A 16,450-nucleotide genomic window follows, 5' to 3' on the forward strand; every position below is an offset into this window, starting at 1 on the left:
TGGGGAGGAATGGATGGAAGGGTGCAGGGGGATGCAGGCATATGGGGGGCACCCACATGGCAAGGGAGGGGGGATGGGAAGCTCAGGGGGCTCACACACTCACACCCACTAGCTGGCTCAGCTGTACCATTTGCCCCCCTCCCCACTTGCCCCCGGTCCAACCCTCTCCCCGCCCCGATCCAGACACCAAACAGCTGTTTCCATTGGCTTTTATTAGAAAACTCTGGGTCGGACAATTTCACAGGCTCCCCTCAATCCCCCTCCCACCACTGCCCCCCGGCCCGGCCTCCCCATTAACTTGCGGCGCCCCCCCCCCCCCCCCCGGCACAGTCACCCAGCAAATGGGGCAAGCGAGAAATAACTATGACAGATATCCCCCATGCCCCCCCCGGCCCACTCTCCTGTTCACCTGGGCATGCTGCACCCTCTGGTGGCAACAGTGGGATACTTCACACAGACAACATCTCTGGGCACACAGCTGCCCTCTGGTGCCAGTGGTGGGATACGGTGGGTCGTAAAGTGCATCGGCACAGCATGGCAGGTGTCACCGCAGGGCCCATGCCAGAGCCAGGGTCCAAGTCAGGAAGGCCGGCAGGGGGCCCGGCAGGGCCCCACTGCAGAGACACTGGCCAACTCCAGGCTTACCGCTCCCACCCCGGGGCCCCGGAGCCGGAGATGCAGTGGGGGAGCCCTGGCAGTACATCCAGTCCTGGGGGGCTGACCTGGGGTAGCCGCTCTCAGCCTCCACGCTGCCCCCCAGAAAGCGCCAGTACTGGGTGCCCTTGAAAAAGTAGGTGCTTCCTGCAGAGGAGAGAGAGAGATGAGAACCAGGGCTTCCCACTCCTTCCCACTTGAAACGCTGCTGGAGGAGCATCGTTAATCTGGGGAACTTCCCACCACTGGGAATGCCACCTACCATCGTTCCAGCTGATGATGTCATCCAGCCCAGAGGGCACCCCCTTCCAGAGGGTCAGCGATCTGGGGTACCCGGGCTCCACATTTCCAGCTCGGTCGTCGAAGCGCCAGTAGTGGGAGTTCTCGAAGAGATAGGTCTTGCCATTGTGCCCCCAGACGAAGGCTGCCTCCACTGTGACTCCTGGGGGCAGCCCCAGGTCAGTGATGGGGCGGGGAGACCCTGGATCCACCCGGGTGTCAGTGAAGACCCAGAAATGCTGCCCTGTAGAGAGGGTAGAGAGTCAGTATGGAGGGTGGCAGAGTGGGGGGCAGGCTCGGGAGTCAAGTTGGGGGGGTTATTGGGTGCAGAGGGGCATGCTGGGGGTGGTTATGGGATGCAGTGTTACGTAGGGCAAGCTGGGAGATAAGAGGCAGGCTGGCAGTGGTTATGGGGTCCAGTGTTCTGTGGGGCAAGCTGGGGGGTTTGTGGGAGGTCAGGCTGTGGGCGGTCTGACACTCTGTCTCAAAACGGCACCCTGGGAACCCCCCTATTCATCACTGTGATGTGAGGATGCCGGGGGTTGTACAAGGCCTGCCTTGTGAAGGACGGTTTGAAAAGTCTTGATCTGTGGCACATTAACACCTGGTTGGGTGGTGTGAGCTGTCCCTGGGGGGCGGGAGTTAGGAAGTTTTTCTGTGTGTGTGTGTGTGTGTGTATGACTGAAATATGTTGTGAGGTTGGGAACCCCCACAACCAGCCTTTCAGTACCAACAAAAGAGCCCGTCTCCGGCCAGACGGGTGTTGACGGCCCCTCAAATAGGAAGTTGCTCTCGCAGGGACTCCCTGGAGAGGTCATAGACCCAATGGGGCTGCTCAGCCCCGAGTCCCAGCCAGGATCTTTCTAGCAGCTGGAAGAAAGTGTAAAGGAGGGACGGAGACATCACCACTTGGCCTCTCTCCTTCCCCATCGCAACCCCTGGAAGATGGGCTGGAAGGCCCAGACTTTGAACTGGGGAGACTGGTCCCAGGTGGGAAGGGAATCCAGCCGCTATTGACAACTGAGAGCTGCCTGGACCATCCTTTAGGGTGGGAGACGACTTGAGAGAAATCTTCCTTAGTCTGTGGAATTTAGACGTCGAGTTTGTTCTTGCGTAACCAAGTGTGAGCTCTGCGCCTGCGACTTCCCTCACTTAAAAACCTGCCTTCCTGGCGTGACTAAACCTGTTTGATGTTTTACCTAGAACAGTGGTGTGGGCTTGAAAGGCTCAGGGGAATCTCAGCTCCCGTGACAAAGGCTGGTGTGTGTCCCCTTTCCTCGGAGGAACTAATTAACGAGCTTGCACTGGCCAAAGAGTCTGGAGCAGTGTCAGATGGTATATTTCTGGGGTGCAAGGCTGGGGGTTTGGCTGGTGCCGCTCTCGGGAGCATTCATGCAGTTTAGCTGGGTGTGGGGCTCCACATGCGGACGGCTGAGCGATCGCAGCGCCCGGAGGGGTTTGCGGCGTGTCACTGGCATGGCATCGTGAGAGACAGCCCAGGCTGGAGAGTTCACGGGGCCCGGCTGTCCCATAGCCCTAGGCTGCACCCCGGGGGTCCCAGCTCAGTGGGGTGAAACACACAGCTTGTACTCGGCCGGATTTGCACTTCATACACTGGTGTGGAGAGTTTAAGTGAGGCTTTGAGTGCGGTGGCGGAGAGCAGCCAAGAGCCGGTTGCCAGTTGGTTCTTCTCGGCTCGCTGCTCTCGGGACCGGGAAGGAGGAACAGGAGAAGCAGAAAGACGCGCGGGGGGAGGCCGTTCCCCGTTTAGCGCTGCACAAACCGCATGGGGGAGAGAACCTGAGCAAACCTGGGAGCTGCAGCAGCTGGAGGTCGGGGTTTCCCAGGGAGCCTCGGAGAAGGAAGCAGAAAAGGCCAAAGGGGAAGCCGCACACCGCGCTGGGACGAGGGGCCGGGGAGCAAGCCGAGGGGTGGGCCGGTCGGAGGCCCTGCAGCGACAGGCCACGGCACTTCACCAGGCAACGGAGCCAGGGCAGCAGGTTTGTATCAATTTTGATGGGGTCTGGAACAGGTCCAAGTCCTGCCACCCCCCACCTGCCTAAGGCTCTGGGGGGGGGTTGGGTATAGGAGGGGTGTGGGGATGAGGCAGGGGGTTGGGGTACAGGAGGGGGTGCAGAATGGGGTTTGGGGTACTGGGTGCGGGTTTTGGGCTGGGGCAGGGGGTTGGGGTGCAGGAGGGGGTTTGGGGTGCTGGTTGCAGGCTCTGGCCTGGGGCAGGGGGTTGGGGTGCAGGAGGGGGTGCGGAATAGGGTTTGGGGTGCTGGGTTCAGGCTCTGGGCTGGGGCAGGGGGTTGGGGTGCAGGAGGGGGTTTGGGGTGCTGGTTGCAGGCTCTGGGCTGGGGCTGGGGGTTGGGGTGCAGGAGGGGGAGCGGGAGGGGGTTTGGGGTGCTGGGTGCAGGCTCTGGGAAGGGGTTTGGGTGCTAGCTGTAGGCTCTGGGCTGGGGCTGGGGTTTTGGGGTGCTGGGTGCGGAAGGGGGTTTGGGAGCTGGGTGCAGGCTCTGGGCTGGGGCAGGGGGTTGGGGTGCAAGAGGGGATTTGGGGTGCTGGGTGCAGGCTCTGGGCTGGGGCAGGGGGTTGGGGTGCAGGAGGGGGAGCGGGAGGGAGTTTGGGGTGCTGGGTGCAGGCTCTGGGCTGGGGCAGGGGGTTGGGGTGCAGGAAGGGGTTTGGGGTGCTGGGTGCAGGCTCTGGGAAGGGGTTTGGGTGCTAGCTGTAGGCTCGGCTGGGGCTGGGGGTTTGGGGTGCTGGGTGTGGAAGGGGGTTTGGGTGCTGTGTGCAGGCTCTGGGCTGGGGCAGGGGGTTGGGGTGCACAAGGGGGTGCAGGAGGGTGTTTGGGGTGCTAGGTGCAGGCTCTGGGAAGGGGTTTGGATGCTGGCAGCAGGCTCTAGACTGAGGCAGGGTGTTGGGTTGCAGGAGGGGGAGTGGGAGGGGGTTTGGGGTGCTGGCAGCAGGCTCTAGGCTGCGGCAGGGTGTTGGGGTGCAGGAGTGGGAGGGGGTTTGGGGTGCTGGGTGCAGGCTCTGGCCTGGGGCAGGGGGTTGGGGTGCAGGAGGGGGTTTGGGGTGCTGGGTGCAGGTTCTGGGAAGGGGTTTGGGTACTAGCTGTAGGCTCTGGGCTGGGGCTGGGGGTTTGGGGTGCTGGGTGCGGAAGGGGGTTTGGGTGCTGTGTGCAGGCTCTGGGCTGGGGCAGGGGGTTGGGGTGCAGGAGGGTGTTTGGGGTGCTAGGTGCAGGCTCTGGGAAGGGGTTTGGGTGCTAGCTGCAGGCTCTGGGCTGGGGATGGGGCAGGGGGGTTTGGGGTGCTGGGTGCGGAAGGGTGTTTGAGGTGCTGGGTGCAGGCTCTGGGCTGGGGCAGGGGGTTGGGGTGCAGGAGGGGGAGCGGGAGGGGGTTTGGGGTGCTGGGTGCAGGCTCTGGGAAGGGGTTTGGGTGCTAGCTGTAGGCTCTTGGCTGGTGATGAGGCAGGGGATTTGGGGTGCTGGGTGCAGGCTCTGCCCTGGGGTAGGGGGTTGGGGTACAGGAGGGCGTGTGGAATAGGGTTTGGGGTGCTGGGTGCGGGCTCTGGGCTGGGGTTGGGAGTTGTGGTGCAGGAGGGGGTTTGGGGTGCTGGGTACAGGCTCTGGGCTGGGGGTTGTGGTGCAGGAGGGGGTTTGGGGTGCTGGGTGTGGGCTCTGGGCTGGGGGTTGGGATGCGGAATGGGGTTTGGGGTGCAGAATGGGGTTTGGGGTGCTGGGTGCGGGCTCTGGACTGGGGTTGGGGGTTGTGGTGCAGGAGGGGGTTTGGGGTGCTAGGTGCGGGCTCTGGGCTGGGGCTGGGGGTTGGAGTGCAGAATGGGGTTTGGGGTGCTGGGTGTGGGCTCTGGGCTGGGGCTGGGGGTTGGGTGCAGAATGGGGTTTGGGGTGTTGGGTGCGGGCTCTGGACTGGGGCTGGGGGTTGTGGTGCAGGAGGGGGTTTGGGGTGCTGGGTGTGGGCTCTGGGCTGGGGCTGGGGGTTGGGGTGCGGAATGGGGTTTGGGGTGCTGGGTGTGGGCTCTGGACTGGGGCTTGGGGTTGTGGTGCAGGAGGGGGTTTGAGGTGCTGGGTGCGGGCTTTGGGCTGGGGCAGGGGGTTGGGGTGCGGAATGGGGTTTGGGGTGCTGGGTGCGGGCTTTGGGCTGGGGCAGGGGGTTGGGGTGCGGAATGGGGTTTGGGGTGCTAGGTGCGGGCTCTGGGCTGGGGCTGGGGGTTGGAGTGCAGAATGGGGTTTGGGGTGCTGGGTGTGGGCTCTGGGCTGGGGCTGGGGGTTGGGGTGCAGAATGGGGTTTGGGGTGTTGGGTGCGGGCTCTGGACTGGGGCTGGGGGTTGTGGTGCAGGAGGGGGTTTGGGGTGCTGGGTGTGGGCTCTGGGCTGGGGCTGGGGGTTGGGGTGCGGAATGGGGTTTGGGGTGCTGGGTGCGGGCTCTGGGCTGGGGCTGGGGGTTCTGTTGTAGGAGGGGGCTTGGGGTGCTGGGTGCGGGCTCTGGGCTGGGGCTGGGGGTTGGGGTGCGGAATGGCATGTGGGGCATGGGGCTGGGCCGGGGATGAGAAGTTTGGGTAGCAGCAGGCAGACTGCCCCATGGGCCCAGAGAGGAGTCCCCCCAGCCCCCCCTGCTGGCAGCAGCAAGCTCTGGGAGAGGGGGGTCCCCCTCCCAGCCCCGGCATTACACTCACCCAAGCCCCCCCAGCCTGCTGCTCAGGAGGTCCAGCCAGGATAATCCCCCCTCCCCGAGTTGCCAGGTGGGGCCGGCCTGAAGGAAAATGGTGCCCTGGGCGAACTTGTATTTTGGCAGCTTTGAGTTGAAGTCTGTGGTACTTTCACTACAGGGTGTGGGGGGGGCTGTGGGGAAAACTCCAGGGGTTTGGGGGTTTTTTTGCGGATAATTTAGAAATTAGCTGATTTCACTGCACACACCCAAATCCACAAAGATTTCCGTCCGTAATCATTACATTTTTCACAGACGGGGAAAGCAGGAAAAACACTGCTTGACAACTGGTTAGAGTCAAAATTCAGTGAAAGAAACTTCTGAACGGGGCTGGTCACCCATGGTCAGTGACCGAATCGTGAAATCGGCAAATCCCGCCCGGTTTTTGGATAGTTATTTTGTGAAGCTTGACATGTGATATTGACACTTAGTGGGTTTTGCTGTGGTCGTGTTGGTACTGGGATACAAGAGCCACACGGGGGAGGTAATATTGTTAATTGGACCGACGTTGGTTGATGAAGGAGACAAGCTTTTGAACCCCCCCAGAGCTCTTCTGTGGACGTCTGTGGCGCTCCAAAGGACTTGTCTCGCTCACCAACCAAAGTTGTTCCCAACAAAAATCTTACCTCCCCGACCTTGTCTCTCGATTTGTGTTTTCAAAAGCTTGAACTCTCTGAATCTCATCTTCTACCATCATTAAAAACTGATCTGACCTCCCCCCATAATTTCCCATAACCATGAAAATTAAAAATGGATAAAAAGATAAAAAAGCTTCAAAATAAAATACAAGCAGGAACCTCAGTGTCTCCCTGAGGCTGAATGAGGTTTGCAGGATACGAGATGAAGATGGGAGTAAAGAAAACTCCTTTCTTATTCCTAATTTTGCTGCAATATAGAAATGGACACAACACTGTGCCCCACATCTTAGCCAAGGCCCTGCCCCAAGGGGAAGAGAAGGGGGTGGACTTGGGTTAGGGTTAGCCTGTTTTAGGCTAAGGCCTCTGGCTAAGCAGCTGGGGCAGCTATACGCTGGGACGCGAACGGTCACCTCCTCACATCCCAAACTGGTCCCGTGAAATAAGGGGCTACTGGGCTGTTAGGGTACAGTCCTGTCCCGAGAGTGCCCATCACCACCAGACAAAGACAGTTAAAGAAAACTTAGGTTGACAACATCCGGTCTGGCAAGAAATCACTTCTCAATAGTTGTGATTGCGAAACCCTCATTCCTGTCTGTTTTATCTTTCTGGCCCCACTTGTCTAGTTCCCAGAATCGGTCTGGTTCCCTAATTGTTTCGGTCTGCTGTAGAATTAATTTTGCTAGGGGTAAGTTAATTAGGGTAGTGGGATATAATTGGTTAGAGAATTATGTTACAATATGTTAGGATGGGTTAGGTAAATTTCAGTAGAATGATTGGTTAAGATACAGCTGAGAATATTACTATATAAATTAGGGGCAAACAGGAAGTAAGTTGGGATTTGAAAATAAGGACAAAGGAACTTGGATTTAAGCTTGCTGGAAGTTCACCCCAACAAACATTGAATTGTTTGCACCGTCGGGCTTCGGGTAGTGTTGCTCTCTGTTCACGCGAGAAGGAGCAGGGAAGTGGGAGAGAGAAGGAATAAGCTGTCTAAGTACGGGAATGTCTCCTCACTGGTCGCTTGGGAGAGGGTGCCCAGGACAGAGTGGCTGGTTCAGCATCTGTGCACACAGCCTGGGACCCGGGAACGGTGTAACCGACCTCCTGGAGGGGAGCAGTCATGCGGCTGAGCTCTCAGGGACAGAGAAAGGGGGTGACGCAGGATACCCCGATCCAGGTCTTCAGGCCGCTGCTCCTGATAAGCTTTTGGAGAGTAACTGTGTCTCTGTAAACCACGGTGCAGCTCCCACGCCTGTGGCAGCCAAGGAAGTTTCCAGGCGGTGGTTGTCTGTGGGAATGCAAGTGACCCAGTTGGCAGAGGGGAGAAGGGCTTCCCCAGGGCTGGTAAGACACAGGAAGCAGCTGAGGGAGAGATGCCAGGAAAAGGCACCTCTGACCAAAGAGATCTCAGCCCTCTAGGGAGAGGAGCCAGCACTGGGTCCTTCCCTGCCCATCCCCAAGAGGGGAGCTGGAATATTTGCATGTGCATCACCCTGCGGTTGAGAGACAACTCCGCAGAGGGTTGGCCAACATGCAAAGTCCCCTGACCTTCTTCCCACACTACACCCTAGAGCACCGCAGCCCCACAGAGAGGACCGGCTGGAGGACCCACACTGAAGGGGAAAAACCCAGGAACGGAACACACACCGAGGTTCACGGAGGCGTTCAAAGGCATGATGGGTATTGAGCAAACCACACCGTCTAAACAGAAGGCACGATCTGACAAAGATACTAGTGAAGACTGACCTGTGATAAAGAGTTTAGTTAACACGGCTACACAGATGTTCTCTAGCCACCCAGGGAAGACACTTACTAACTGGTGAGATCACTGGAGAGGAGCCACAACATGTTCACAGACTTTGCAAGGGCATCTGTGGGTAACACCACAACGTTTAGCGACGCTTGGGAGCTGTATGGTCAGACCCTAAAAGGGACCTTGGGCCCACTGCCGCTGCATTAGTCAGTGATTCACACTCCTGCAGAGGATGGAGGTGTGACACTCTGTACCTTAAAACACACGCTGGGAACCCACTCCGTGTTCACCACTGTGATGTGAGGATGTCGGGGGTTGTACAAGGCCTGCCTTGTGAAGGATGGTTTGAAAAGTCTTGATCTGTGGCACATTAACACCTGGTTGGGTGGTGTGAGCTGTCCCTGGGGGGCGGGAGTTAGGAAGTTTTTCTGTGTGTGTGTGTGTGTGTGTATGACTGAAATATGTTGTGAGGTTGGGAACCCCCACAACCAGCCTTTCAGTACCAACAAAAGAGCCCGTCTCCGGCCAGACGGGTGTTGACGGCCCCTCAAATAGGAAGTTGCTCTCGCAGGGACTCCCTGGAGAGGTCATAGACCCAATGGGGCTGCTCAGCCCCGAGTCCCAGCCAGGATCTTTCTAGCAGCTGGAAGAAAGTGTAAAGGAGGGATGGAGACATCACCACTTGGCCTCTCTCCTTCCCCATCGCAACCCCTGGAAGATGGGCTGGAAGGCCCAGACTTTGAACTGGGGAGACTGGTCCCAGGTGGGAAGGGAATCCAGCCGCTATTGACAACTGAGAGCTGCCTGGACCATCCTTTAGGGTGGGAGACGACTTGAGAGAAATCTTCCTTAGTCTGTGGAATTTAGACGTCGAGTTTGTTCTTGCGTAACCAAGTGTGAGCTCTGCGCCTGCGACTTCCCTCACTTAAAAACCTGCCTTCCTGGCGTGACTAAACCTGTTTGATGTTTTACCTAGAACAGTGGTGTGGGCTTGAAAGGCTCAGGGGAATCTCAGCTCCGGTGACAAAGGCTGGTGCGTGTCCCCTTTCCTCGGAGGAACTAATTAACGAGCTTGCACTGGCCAAAGAGTCTGGAGCAGTGTCAGACGGTATATTTCTGGGGTGCAAGGCTGGGGGTTTGGCTGGTGCCTTTTTCTGTGATCCATGAGTGGATCTGGGCACGTTCATGCAATCAGGCTGGGTGTGGGGCTCCACAGGCAGACAGCTGAGCGATCGCAGCGCCCGGAGGGGTTTGCTGCATGTCACTGGCATGGCATTGTGACAGCCCAGGCTGGAGAGTTAGCGGTACCCCAGTTCCAGGCTGCACCCTGGGGATCCCATCATGGGGGGGGCGCTATGGGTGCTGTTATACGGGCAGGTTGGGGGCTATGGGGTGCAGTGGAGCAGGCTGGGGGGACTATAGGAGTCAGGCATGAGGGTTATGGGGTGCAGCATTACAGTGTGGGGTAGCCTGTATGGTCATATGGGTCAGGTTGTGAGGGGTTTATGGGATGCAGGGTTATGTGGGGCAGGCTGGAGATACAAGGAGGTTGAGATATAATATGGGGGTCACCCCCCCTCACCAATGAAGAAGACGATCTTGCTGTCGTTACTCCGCTCATAGACGGCATTGATTGCCCCAAAATCTGGGGGGAGCCCCATCCAGAAGCGTTGGGTCTGAGCTGGCTCCAGGGAAACCAGGTTACGGGCTGGCTGCATCCTCCAGAAATGCTTCTCTGTCAGGAAGGGGGGACCCAGACATTGAGGGGTCAGAAATGACCCCCCCCAACCGTCCCACTGCCCAAAGGGCTCAGAAAGCAGTGTTAGCATATGGAACTCCATGCTACATGAATTTGGACATTAAAGTGAACTTAGCCTGCAGGACACCCCTCCAGAGCAACCTCCCATTGAGGAGCTGTTATCTTGGCAAACTCTCCCCTCCCCAAGCCTCCTCCAAGAAACAGCCCCCTGGTTGAGGAGAAATTTCGTTAATCTGTGGAATTTCCCCCCCACAGGGAATGTACAATGGGCTGCAAAAATGTTAACTACAAGTTTGCAACAATGTTTTTTACTTCCTGCTACCGGAAGGTGGACTGTGACCAACAAAAACCACACACCTGTAATTAACCACACACCAATTCCCCATGACAAGAAATGTGCCCTAATTAGGCTGTGCAAAACCTGTGCTGTTAACCAAGAGATCATCTTGACAGATGCCCAGAAAACAGTGTTAGCCAGTGGGAACCTGAGCTGCATCAAATTATAGCCAGATTGCCAAACTATGCACCGTTAGCCTGTGGGACTCCCCGCCTCATGAAATTATAGTGAGATTGCTACAAAAATGTGTTGTTACCCTGTGGGACTCCATGCTGCATGGGATTATAATGAGATTGAACTGGCTCCCATGATGCTTCTCTGAGAGGAGATGGGGGGGGGAGATGGTGTTAACCCATGGGACTCCCCACCACATGAAATCAGGCTGCGGGGCAGGGGGAGAAGCGACTCACTCTTGAAGAAGAAAACCTCCCCGCGGATGTTGGCGATGGCATCAAAATGGGCCTGACAGCGATCAGGGGCCGGTGGGCGGGGCCTGCGGGGACAGACAAACACAAGTGGGGTGCGCTGGATGGCCCTGGCAGGCACCGGGGAAGGAGGGAATGAGGCTCAGTGCAGTGGGGAGCAATGGGGTGAAGGAGGAGAAGGGATGTGGGGCCAGGGAGCCGATACTCACTGCCAGGTGGGTCTGTGGGGTGGCAGATCGGGGATGCGGGGCCGAGTGGGGATGGGCTGCGCCGACGGCTCCTCTCCGGGGCGAAGTTGTCTCCTCCCTGGAGCGGGGAGAGAAGGAAGGAGTGAACGAACGAAGGGGAACGAACCAGCGAACCAATAACTGGCAGAAGAGCGAAGGAAGGAACGAGGCGCGGGAAGAAGGAACGAGAGAAGGAGAAAGGATCAAGGGAGGAGGACAGGGGAGGAGGGGACGGAGGTGGGCTGGGGGGGCTGCTCACCGTACAGGGTCTGAATGCCCAGGGCATCATCGGGGGGCAGCTGGTAGAGATGGGGCAGCCCCACGGGGCCCTGGTAATAGGGCATCATGATGGACTCCTTGGTGGAGGAGTGGGCCAGCCCCAGGGCGTGACCGAACTCGTGAACCGCCACGGCGAAGAGATCTGTGCCGGCACCTGGGGAGGGTGGGGGGGACAGTGAAAGAGAGACACTACACCCCCCCCCCGGCTGCTGCCTCGCCCACACCGCCCCCTGCTGCCCCCTCGCCCCATGGCGCCCCCTGCTGCCCCCCCAGCCGCTGCCTGGCCCACAACACCCCCTGCTGCCCCCTTGCCCCAGCTTGCCCCATGGCACCCCCTCCTGCCACCTCCAGCCGCTGCCTGGCCCATAACGCCCCCTGCTGCCCCCCACTCCTTTCGCGCCACTACCCGCCCCACGGTACCCCCAGTGTCCACCGTCCTGCAGCAGCCCCTGCTGCCCCCCTGTCCCTTACACTGCTACGCGCCCCTTGGCACCCCCTGCTGCTCCCTGCACCACAGCACCCCCTACTGCCTCCCCATGCCACTCCCTGCCCCATGGGGCCCCCTGCTTCCCCTCACTGCTCTCCCTGCCACTACCTGCCCTATGGCACCCCCTGCTTCCCCCCCCATGCCGCTCCCTGCCCCAGGGGGCCCCCTGTGCTGCTACCTGCCCCTTGGCCCCCCCGCCATTCCCCCTCACTCCCTGCTGACCCAGCTGCGTGGCCTGGGGGTCGTAGATCCAGGTCTCCTCGTCGTCGAAGTGGGTGTCTCCGGAGATGGGATGCTCCCCGGGGAAGAAGGCGTGGGCCAGGGTGCTGCCCGGCCCGTCAAAGGGGTACCCGTCCTGGTGGAAGGAGCGGCTGAAATCCACCAGGATGTCGGCGCCAGCGCCGGGCACCTCGCGGAAAGTCAGGGCCGACGCGTTGCCCCAGGCCTGCAGGGCGTAGAAGAGTAGGGTGCGGACCTGGTCCCGGGGCAGGCCGGAGGTCTGGGGGTAGGAGCGGACTCTGCCGGGGAAGGGGAAGGAAAGGGAGGGAATGAGAAACCGGGGGCAGAAGACGAGACAGAGGGCGAGAGGCGAACAAGGGAGCGAAGGAGAAAACGGGACGGGAGAGGAGAAAGCCGAGAAAAGAACCCAGGCGTCCGGCGCTCACCTCCAGGTCAGCTCCTTCATGGGCCAGACGCTGCCGCTGTGGGCGTAACGCTTCCGCCGGCGCATCAGCTCCGAGGTGCCGATGATGTCGGGGAGGGAGCAGCGCGGCTGGTCCATCATCGCCAGGGTCCTGTCGTCTGCAGAGAGAACAGGGATAGAACCCAGGTGTCCGGGCTCCCAGCCCCCCCCCCCCCCACTCTAACCACCAGACCCCACTCCCCTCCCAGAGCCGGGGAGAGAACCCAGGAGTCCTGGCTCACAGCCCCCCTGCTCTGACCCACCAGCCCCCCACTCCCCTCCCAGAGCCGGGGAGAGAACCCAGGAGTCCTGGCTTACAGCCCCCCCGCTCTAACCCACCAGCCCCCCACTCCCCTCCCAGAGCTGGAGCGAGAACCCAGGAGTCCTGGCTCCCAGACCCCACCCACTAGACCCCACTCCCCTCCCAGAGCCAGGGAGAGAACCCAGGCGTCCTGCCACACCTACCCAGAATCCCCGTCTCCTGCAGTCCTGCAAATTTTTGCATCATTCTGACAGCATCTTCCAGCCCCTCCTCGGTCTGGAGTCGGGCCTGCATGGGGTCGGGGGTGGGCAGGTAGCCGTAGCGGGTCAGCCAGTCCTGGCAGGGGGGCAAATAGCAAGGAAAGGGTTAAAAGCCGGAGAGAAGCGGGGAGCTCCCAGCTATTCCAGCCCAGCCTCTCCCAACAGGGGACGTTGTGGGGAGGGGCGTTGTGGGGGGCTCTCACTCCCTGCACCCCACTGTCTGGTCATGGGCTCAGAGCTCCCATTGTTCAGCCAGAGGAGAGCAAAGATCAAACAGACGCCCCCCGGGTTTCCCTGCCCCCCCCCATTTCATCTGCCTCTCACCCCCCCTGCTTGCTACTGGATGGGGGGCAGGGAAGGGAACGGGGCGAGCTACCAGGCCCAGTTGCAATGCACAGCGGGACAGGACCTAGTAGATCCCTTCCCGGGGAGAAGAAGAACTCGGGAACCCAGGAGGTGAGCAGTGCTGGGATCCAATCGATCCCCCCCAAATCCTGACCCAAGCGAGGTCCCTCGCACCTGGAGCTGGGATCTCCTAGATCCATCCCCAGAAGCTGGGTACAGCTGAGAGTCAATGGATCCTCCCACCAGAGACCGATAGATCCACCCACCGGCGGCCGATGGGGCTCGAATCCACCAGATCCCTCCCAAGGCGCACACGGTATGGGAACCCAGGAGATCCTTCCCACGGTGGGCGAAGGCGGGACCGAGTGGGTCCACACTCTGCCCCGTGCCCGAGGCAGACCCAGGATCAGGGGGTTGTTGGATCCAGTTGATCCCAGCCACGGGAATCAAGGGGCAACGTGACCCAATGGAGATGGGCAAAAGCAGGATCGTGTCAATTCTCCCCACTGGGTCTGGGATCCGTTGGGAGCTTTCCCAGGGGGGCATGCGGGGTACAGGATCAAGTGGATCTTCCCCACAGAGCCAGGCAATAAGTGCTGGGATCCAGTTGATCCTGCCCATGATACAGATTGGATGGAGTTGATCCCCTTGACTATTTGGACACAGAGGGGATCCCACACATGGTGGGTGGAATCAAGTGGATCCCACAAGCAGCAACCCAGTGGATCACCTAGCACAGCAAATAAACATGGGGCGAGGCAGATCCCTCTGCGGAGCCAGGTGGAAGCAAAATTGACTGGGATCTACCTCCCCCGGGTGCCCCGCAGCTGTAGGATCCAGTCGGTCCTTTCCCGGGTGACTGGCGAAGCGGACTGGATCCCGAGGGGGATGTGGCTGCTGGGAGCGAGACACTCCCCGTGCAGGGTCGTGGATTGGATCCCAGGGATCTGGGATCCAGTGGGTCTCTCCCAGGGCACGGGGGGGGGAGGAAGCACCCGGGAGTTAATGGGTTTCTTGCCTCTATTCTCCCGGCGCCTGCGGTGAGGAGTAACTCGAAACCCCGGTCGATTCCCAACCCGGAGCATCAGGCAGAGAGACAGGGACTCCCCTCCTCCACCCTACTGCCCTCCCAGGGGACCCAGGCGTCCTGGCTCCCCTCCTCCACCCTACTGCCCTCCCAGGGGACCCAGGCGTACTGGCTGCCCTCCTCCACCCTACTGCCCTCCCAGGGGACCCAGGCGTCCTGGCTCCCCTTCTCCACCCTACTGCCCTGCCAGGGGACCCAAGCGTCCTGGCTCCCAGACCCCCCTGCTCTAACCCACCAGTCCCCACTCCCCTCCCAGAGCCGGGGAAAGAACCCAGGAGTCCGGGCACTCACCACGCCCTTGCTGAGGCGCTGGGTGCTGGGCCGGCCGGCCGGGCCGTGGGGCAGGCAGAGCAGGGTCCCCAGCCCGAGCCATAGGGTCGGTTGCCGTAGCATCGTACTGGCCGTGTGTGTGTGTGTGTGTGTGTGTGTGTGTGTGTGTGTGTGTGTGTTGGGGGGGTCTCTCTCCACCCCACGGGGCGCTGAGGACGTGATGCTGCCCAGCGAGCTTCTCTGCCCTATATACCAGCCCCCCCGCCTGGCTCCGCCCCAGCCCGGCCCCAGCCTCATCAATCCACACACAGGAGCCCGGACACCTGGGTTCCCTCCAAACTCCCCCCAGGCTCGGGGGTTGGGGAATTAGCTCAGCAGGTCGCAGAGCTGGCGGGAGGAAGAGGGTGGAATTGGGGGGGTCTGTTTCTTTCTCTCTCAGATCCCGACCCCAATTAGCCGCTCTGCTCCCCTGGAGGAAACCCCCCCCCCCCGACCTGCTGCTTTGATCCCTCCCCCTTCCTTTCCCTCTAATCTCCCTCTATTTCCTCCCGTCACACCCGGCTGCCCCCCATCAGCACCCGGCATGTGGGGTTCACATGGGGGAACCCACAGACCATGCCCCTTGAAAGGAACAGGTTCCCCCTCTGCATCATCTCTCCCAAACTCCAGTCACCTCCAAACACCCCAGCCCCCGATCATCTCCCCCAAACTCCAGTCACCTCCAAACACCCCAGCCTCCAGATCTGCCTCCAGCCCCCAGCTTCCCCAAATACTCCAGCCCCCCAGATCTGCCTCCAGCCCCCCAGCTTCCTCTGCCCAGCCCCCAATCTCCCCAATTCCTCTAGAACTTCCCACAGCCTGAGCTTACCCCAAATACCCCCCCGACTCCCCGCATTTCCCCAGCTCCCAAATCCCCCTCACTCCCATCCCTGCCCCCCCAACCATCTCCACACCCTGCTCCCTGGCAGGGGAGCGCACCCTAAACACGGCAGAGCCAGTGGAGGGGAGCCCCCAAGCTGTCTCTGGTCCCCCCCCCCCACTCCCATATTCAAGCACCTTCTGCCCGGCAATTAACCCTGGGCCGGGCAGATCAAAGGCAGGGACCCCTCCCCCACCCTTCTGCCATCCATCTCCTTCCTCAGCCCCACAGCCCCGGGGGCCGGAGACCACCAGACTGTGTCCAGCGCCGGGCGAGGGGTCCCCGTGTGCCCAGCCCCCCCACACCCCAGAGCCAGCCCTATCCCAGCGCCGGGCGAGGGGTCCCTGTGTGTCCAGCTCCCCCCCCCCACTGCCCCAGAGCTGGGCGAGGGGTCCCCGTGTGCCCAGGCCCCCCCTTCCCGCTGCCCCAGAGCCGGGCGAGGGGTCCCCGTGTGCCCAGCCCCCTGCCCCATCCCAAGGGGGGGCTCCCTGACTTCTCCAGTCCTGTCTAGGGAAGGTTTCCCCGAGTCACAAGGCTGGAGGATGCAGGGAGCTCAGGGCCAGCGGCTCCAAAGCCATTACTGGGGATAAAAATAACCCCAGCCCGAGGCTGATGGGAACCAGTGAAAGGCAACGAGACCAGCCCCCCCCTCTCCCAGAGCGAACCCAGGAGTCCTGGCTCCCAGCCCCCCTGCTCTAACCACCAGCCCCCCCTCCCTGCCCAGAGCCGGGCAGAGAACCCAGGAGTCCGGGCTCCCAGCCCCCCCCCAACCACCAGCCCCCACTTCCCTCCCAGAGCTGGGGAGAAAACCCGGGGTCCTGGCTCCCAGACCCCCCTGCTCTAACCACCTGCCCCCACTCCCCTCCCAGAGCTGGGGCTGGAGGGTGAAGCTGTTTGCCTGGGCTGGCAGCTGGGCCTGTCTCGGGTTTGCCCAACAGCCGCTTTTGGCAACACTCGATGAACAACAGGATGTGGGGAGCTGCCCTAGTTACCCCATAACCCCCAACGACAGGGGGGAGACCACGCGGGGCGGTAAGTGTGGCTGTGGGGGCAGGGAG

At 60.8% G+C, this 16,450-nt stretch overlaps 1 protein-coding gene and 2 long non-coding RNA genes across 5 annotated transcripts; 1 reads left to right on the forward strand and 2 right to left on the reverse strand.

Annotated features, from left to right (window-relative positions):
* Window positions 1-196: 196 nt before the first annotated feature.
* MMP25 (matrix metallopeptidase 25) lies at window positions 197-14,877 on the reverse strand. Of its 3 annotated transcripts, XM_043517098.1 has the most exons (11): window positions 14,645-14,877; window positions 14,495-14,609; window positions 12,715-12,847; window positions 12,233-12,368; window positions 11,790-12,085; window positions 11,061-11,234; window positions 10,784-10,880; window positions 10,560-10,642; window positions 9,636-9,788; window positions 917-1,177; window positions 301-801 (listed from the first exon to the last, which is right to left on the reverse strand). In XM_043517098.1, exons 2-11 carry the CDS (start codon window positions 14,594-14,596, stop codon window positions 545-547), a joined length of 1,692 nt encoding a protein of 563 aa, XP_043373033.1. In that variant the 5' UTR covers window positions 14,597-14,609; window positions 14,645-14,877; the 3' UTR covers window positions 301-544. The 3 variants fall into 3 exon arrangements, with proteins under 3 accessions (XP_038260644.2, XP_043373033.1, XP_043373034.1); XM_038404716.2 differs by having other exon boundaries at window positions 197-801; window positions 14,495-14,877; XM_043517099.1 differs by lacking the exon at window positions 14,645-14,877 and having other exon boundaries at window positions 11,790-12,012; window positions 14,495-14,630.
* LOC122460757 lies at window positions 2,654-9,704 on the forward strand. Its single transcript, XR_006282236.1, has 3 exons — window positions 2,654-2,933; window positions 7,544-9,544; window positions 9,585-9,704. It is a non-coding gene; the product is annotated as an uncharacterized LOC122460757 (long non-coding RNA).
* A 200-nt stretch (window positions 14,878-15,077) lies between the features above and the next one.
* On the reverse strand, window positions 15,078-15,353 carry LOC122460758. Its single transcript, XR_006282237.1, has 3 exons — window positions 15,342-15,353; window positions 15,193-15,285; window positions 15,078-15,146 (listed from the first exon to the last, which is right to left on the reverse strand). It is a non-coding gene; the product is annotated as an uncharacterized LOC122460758 (long non-coding RNA).
* Window positions 15,354-16,450: the final 1,097 nt, after the last annotated feature.

This window comes from Dermochelys coriacea, chromosome 6, assembly GCF_009764565.3.
Source record: "Dermochelys coriacea isolate rDerCor1 chromosome 6, rDerCor1.pri.v4, whole genome shotgun sequence".
Taxonomy (NCBI): Eukaryota; Metazoa; Chordata; order Testudines; family Dermochelyidae; genus Dermochelys; species Dermochelys coriacea.

Excerpts from the sequence above, each read along its gene's own strand:
- MMP25 (XM_038404716.2), bottom strand. The coding sequence starts at position 14,770 with ATGAGGCTGGGGCCGGGCTGGGGCGGAGCCAGGCGGGGGGGCTGGTAT. Across the intron at positions 9,789-10,559 it reads GGAGGTTTTCTTCTTCAAGA|AGAAGCATTTCTGGAGGATG; the intron begins GTGAGTCGCTTC and ends CCTTCCTGACAG. Across the intron at positions 1,178-9,635 it reads CAAGATCGTCTTCTTCATTG|GGCAGCATTTCTGGGTCTTC; the intron begins GTGAGGGGGGGT and ends CCCTCTCTACAG.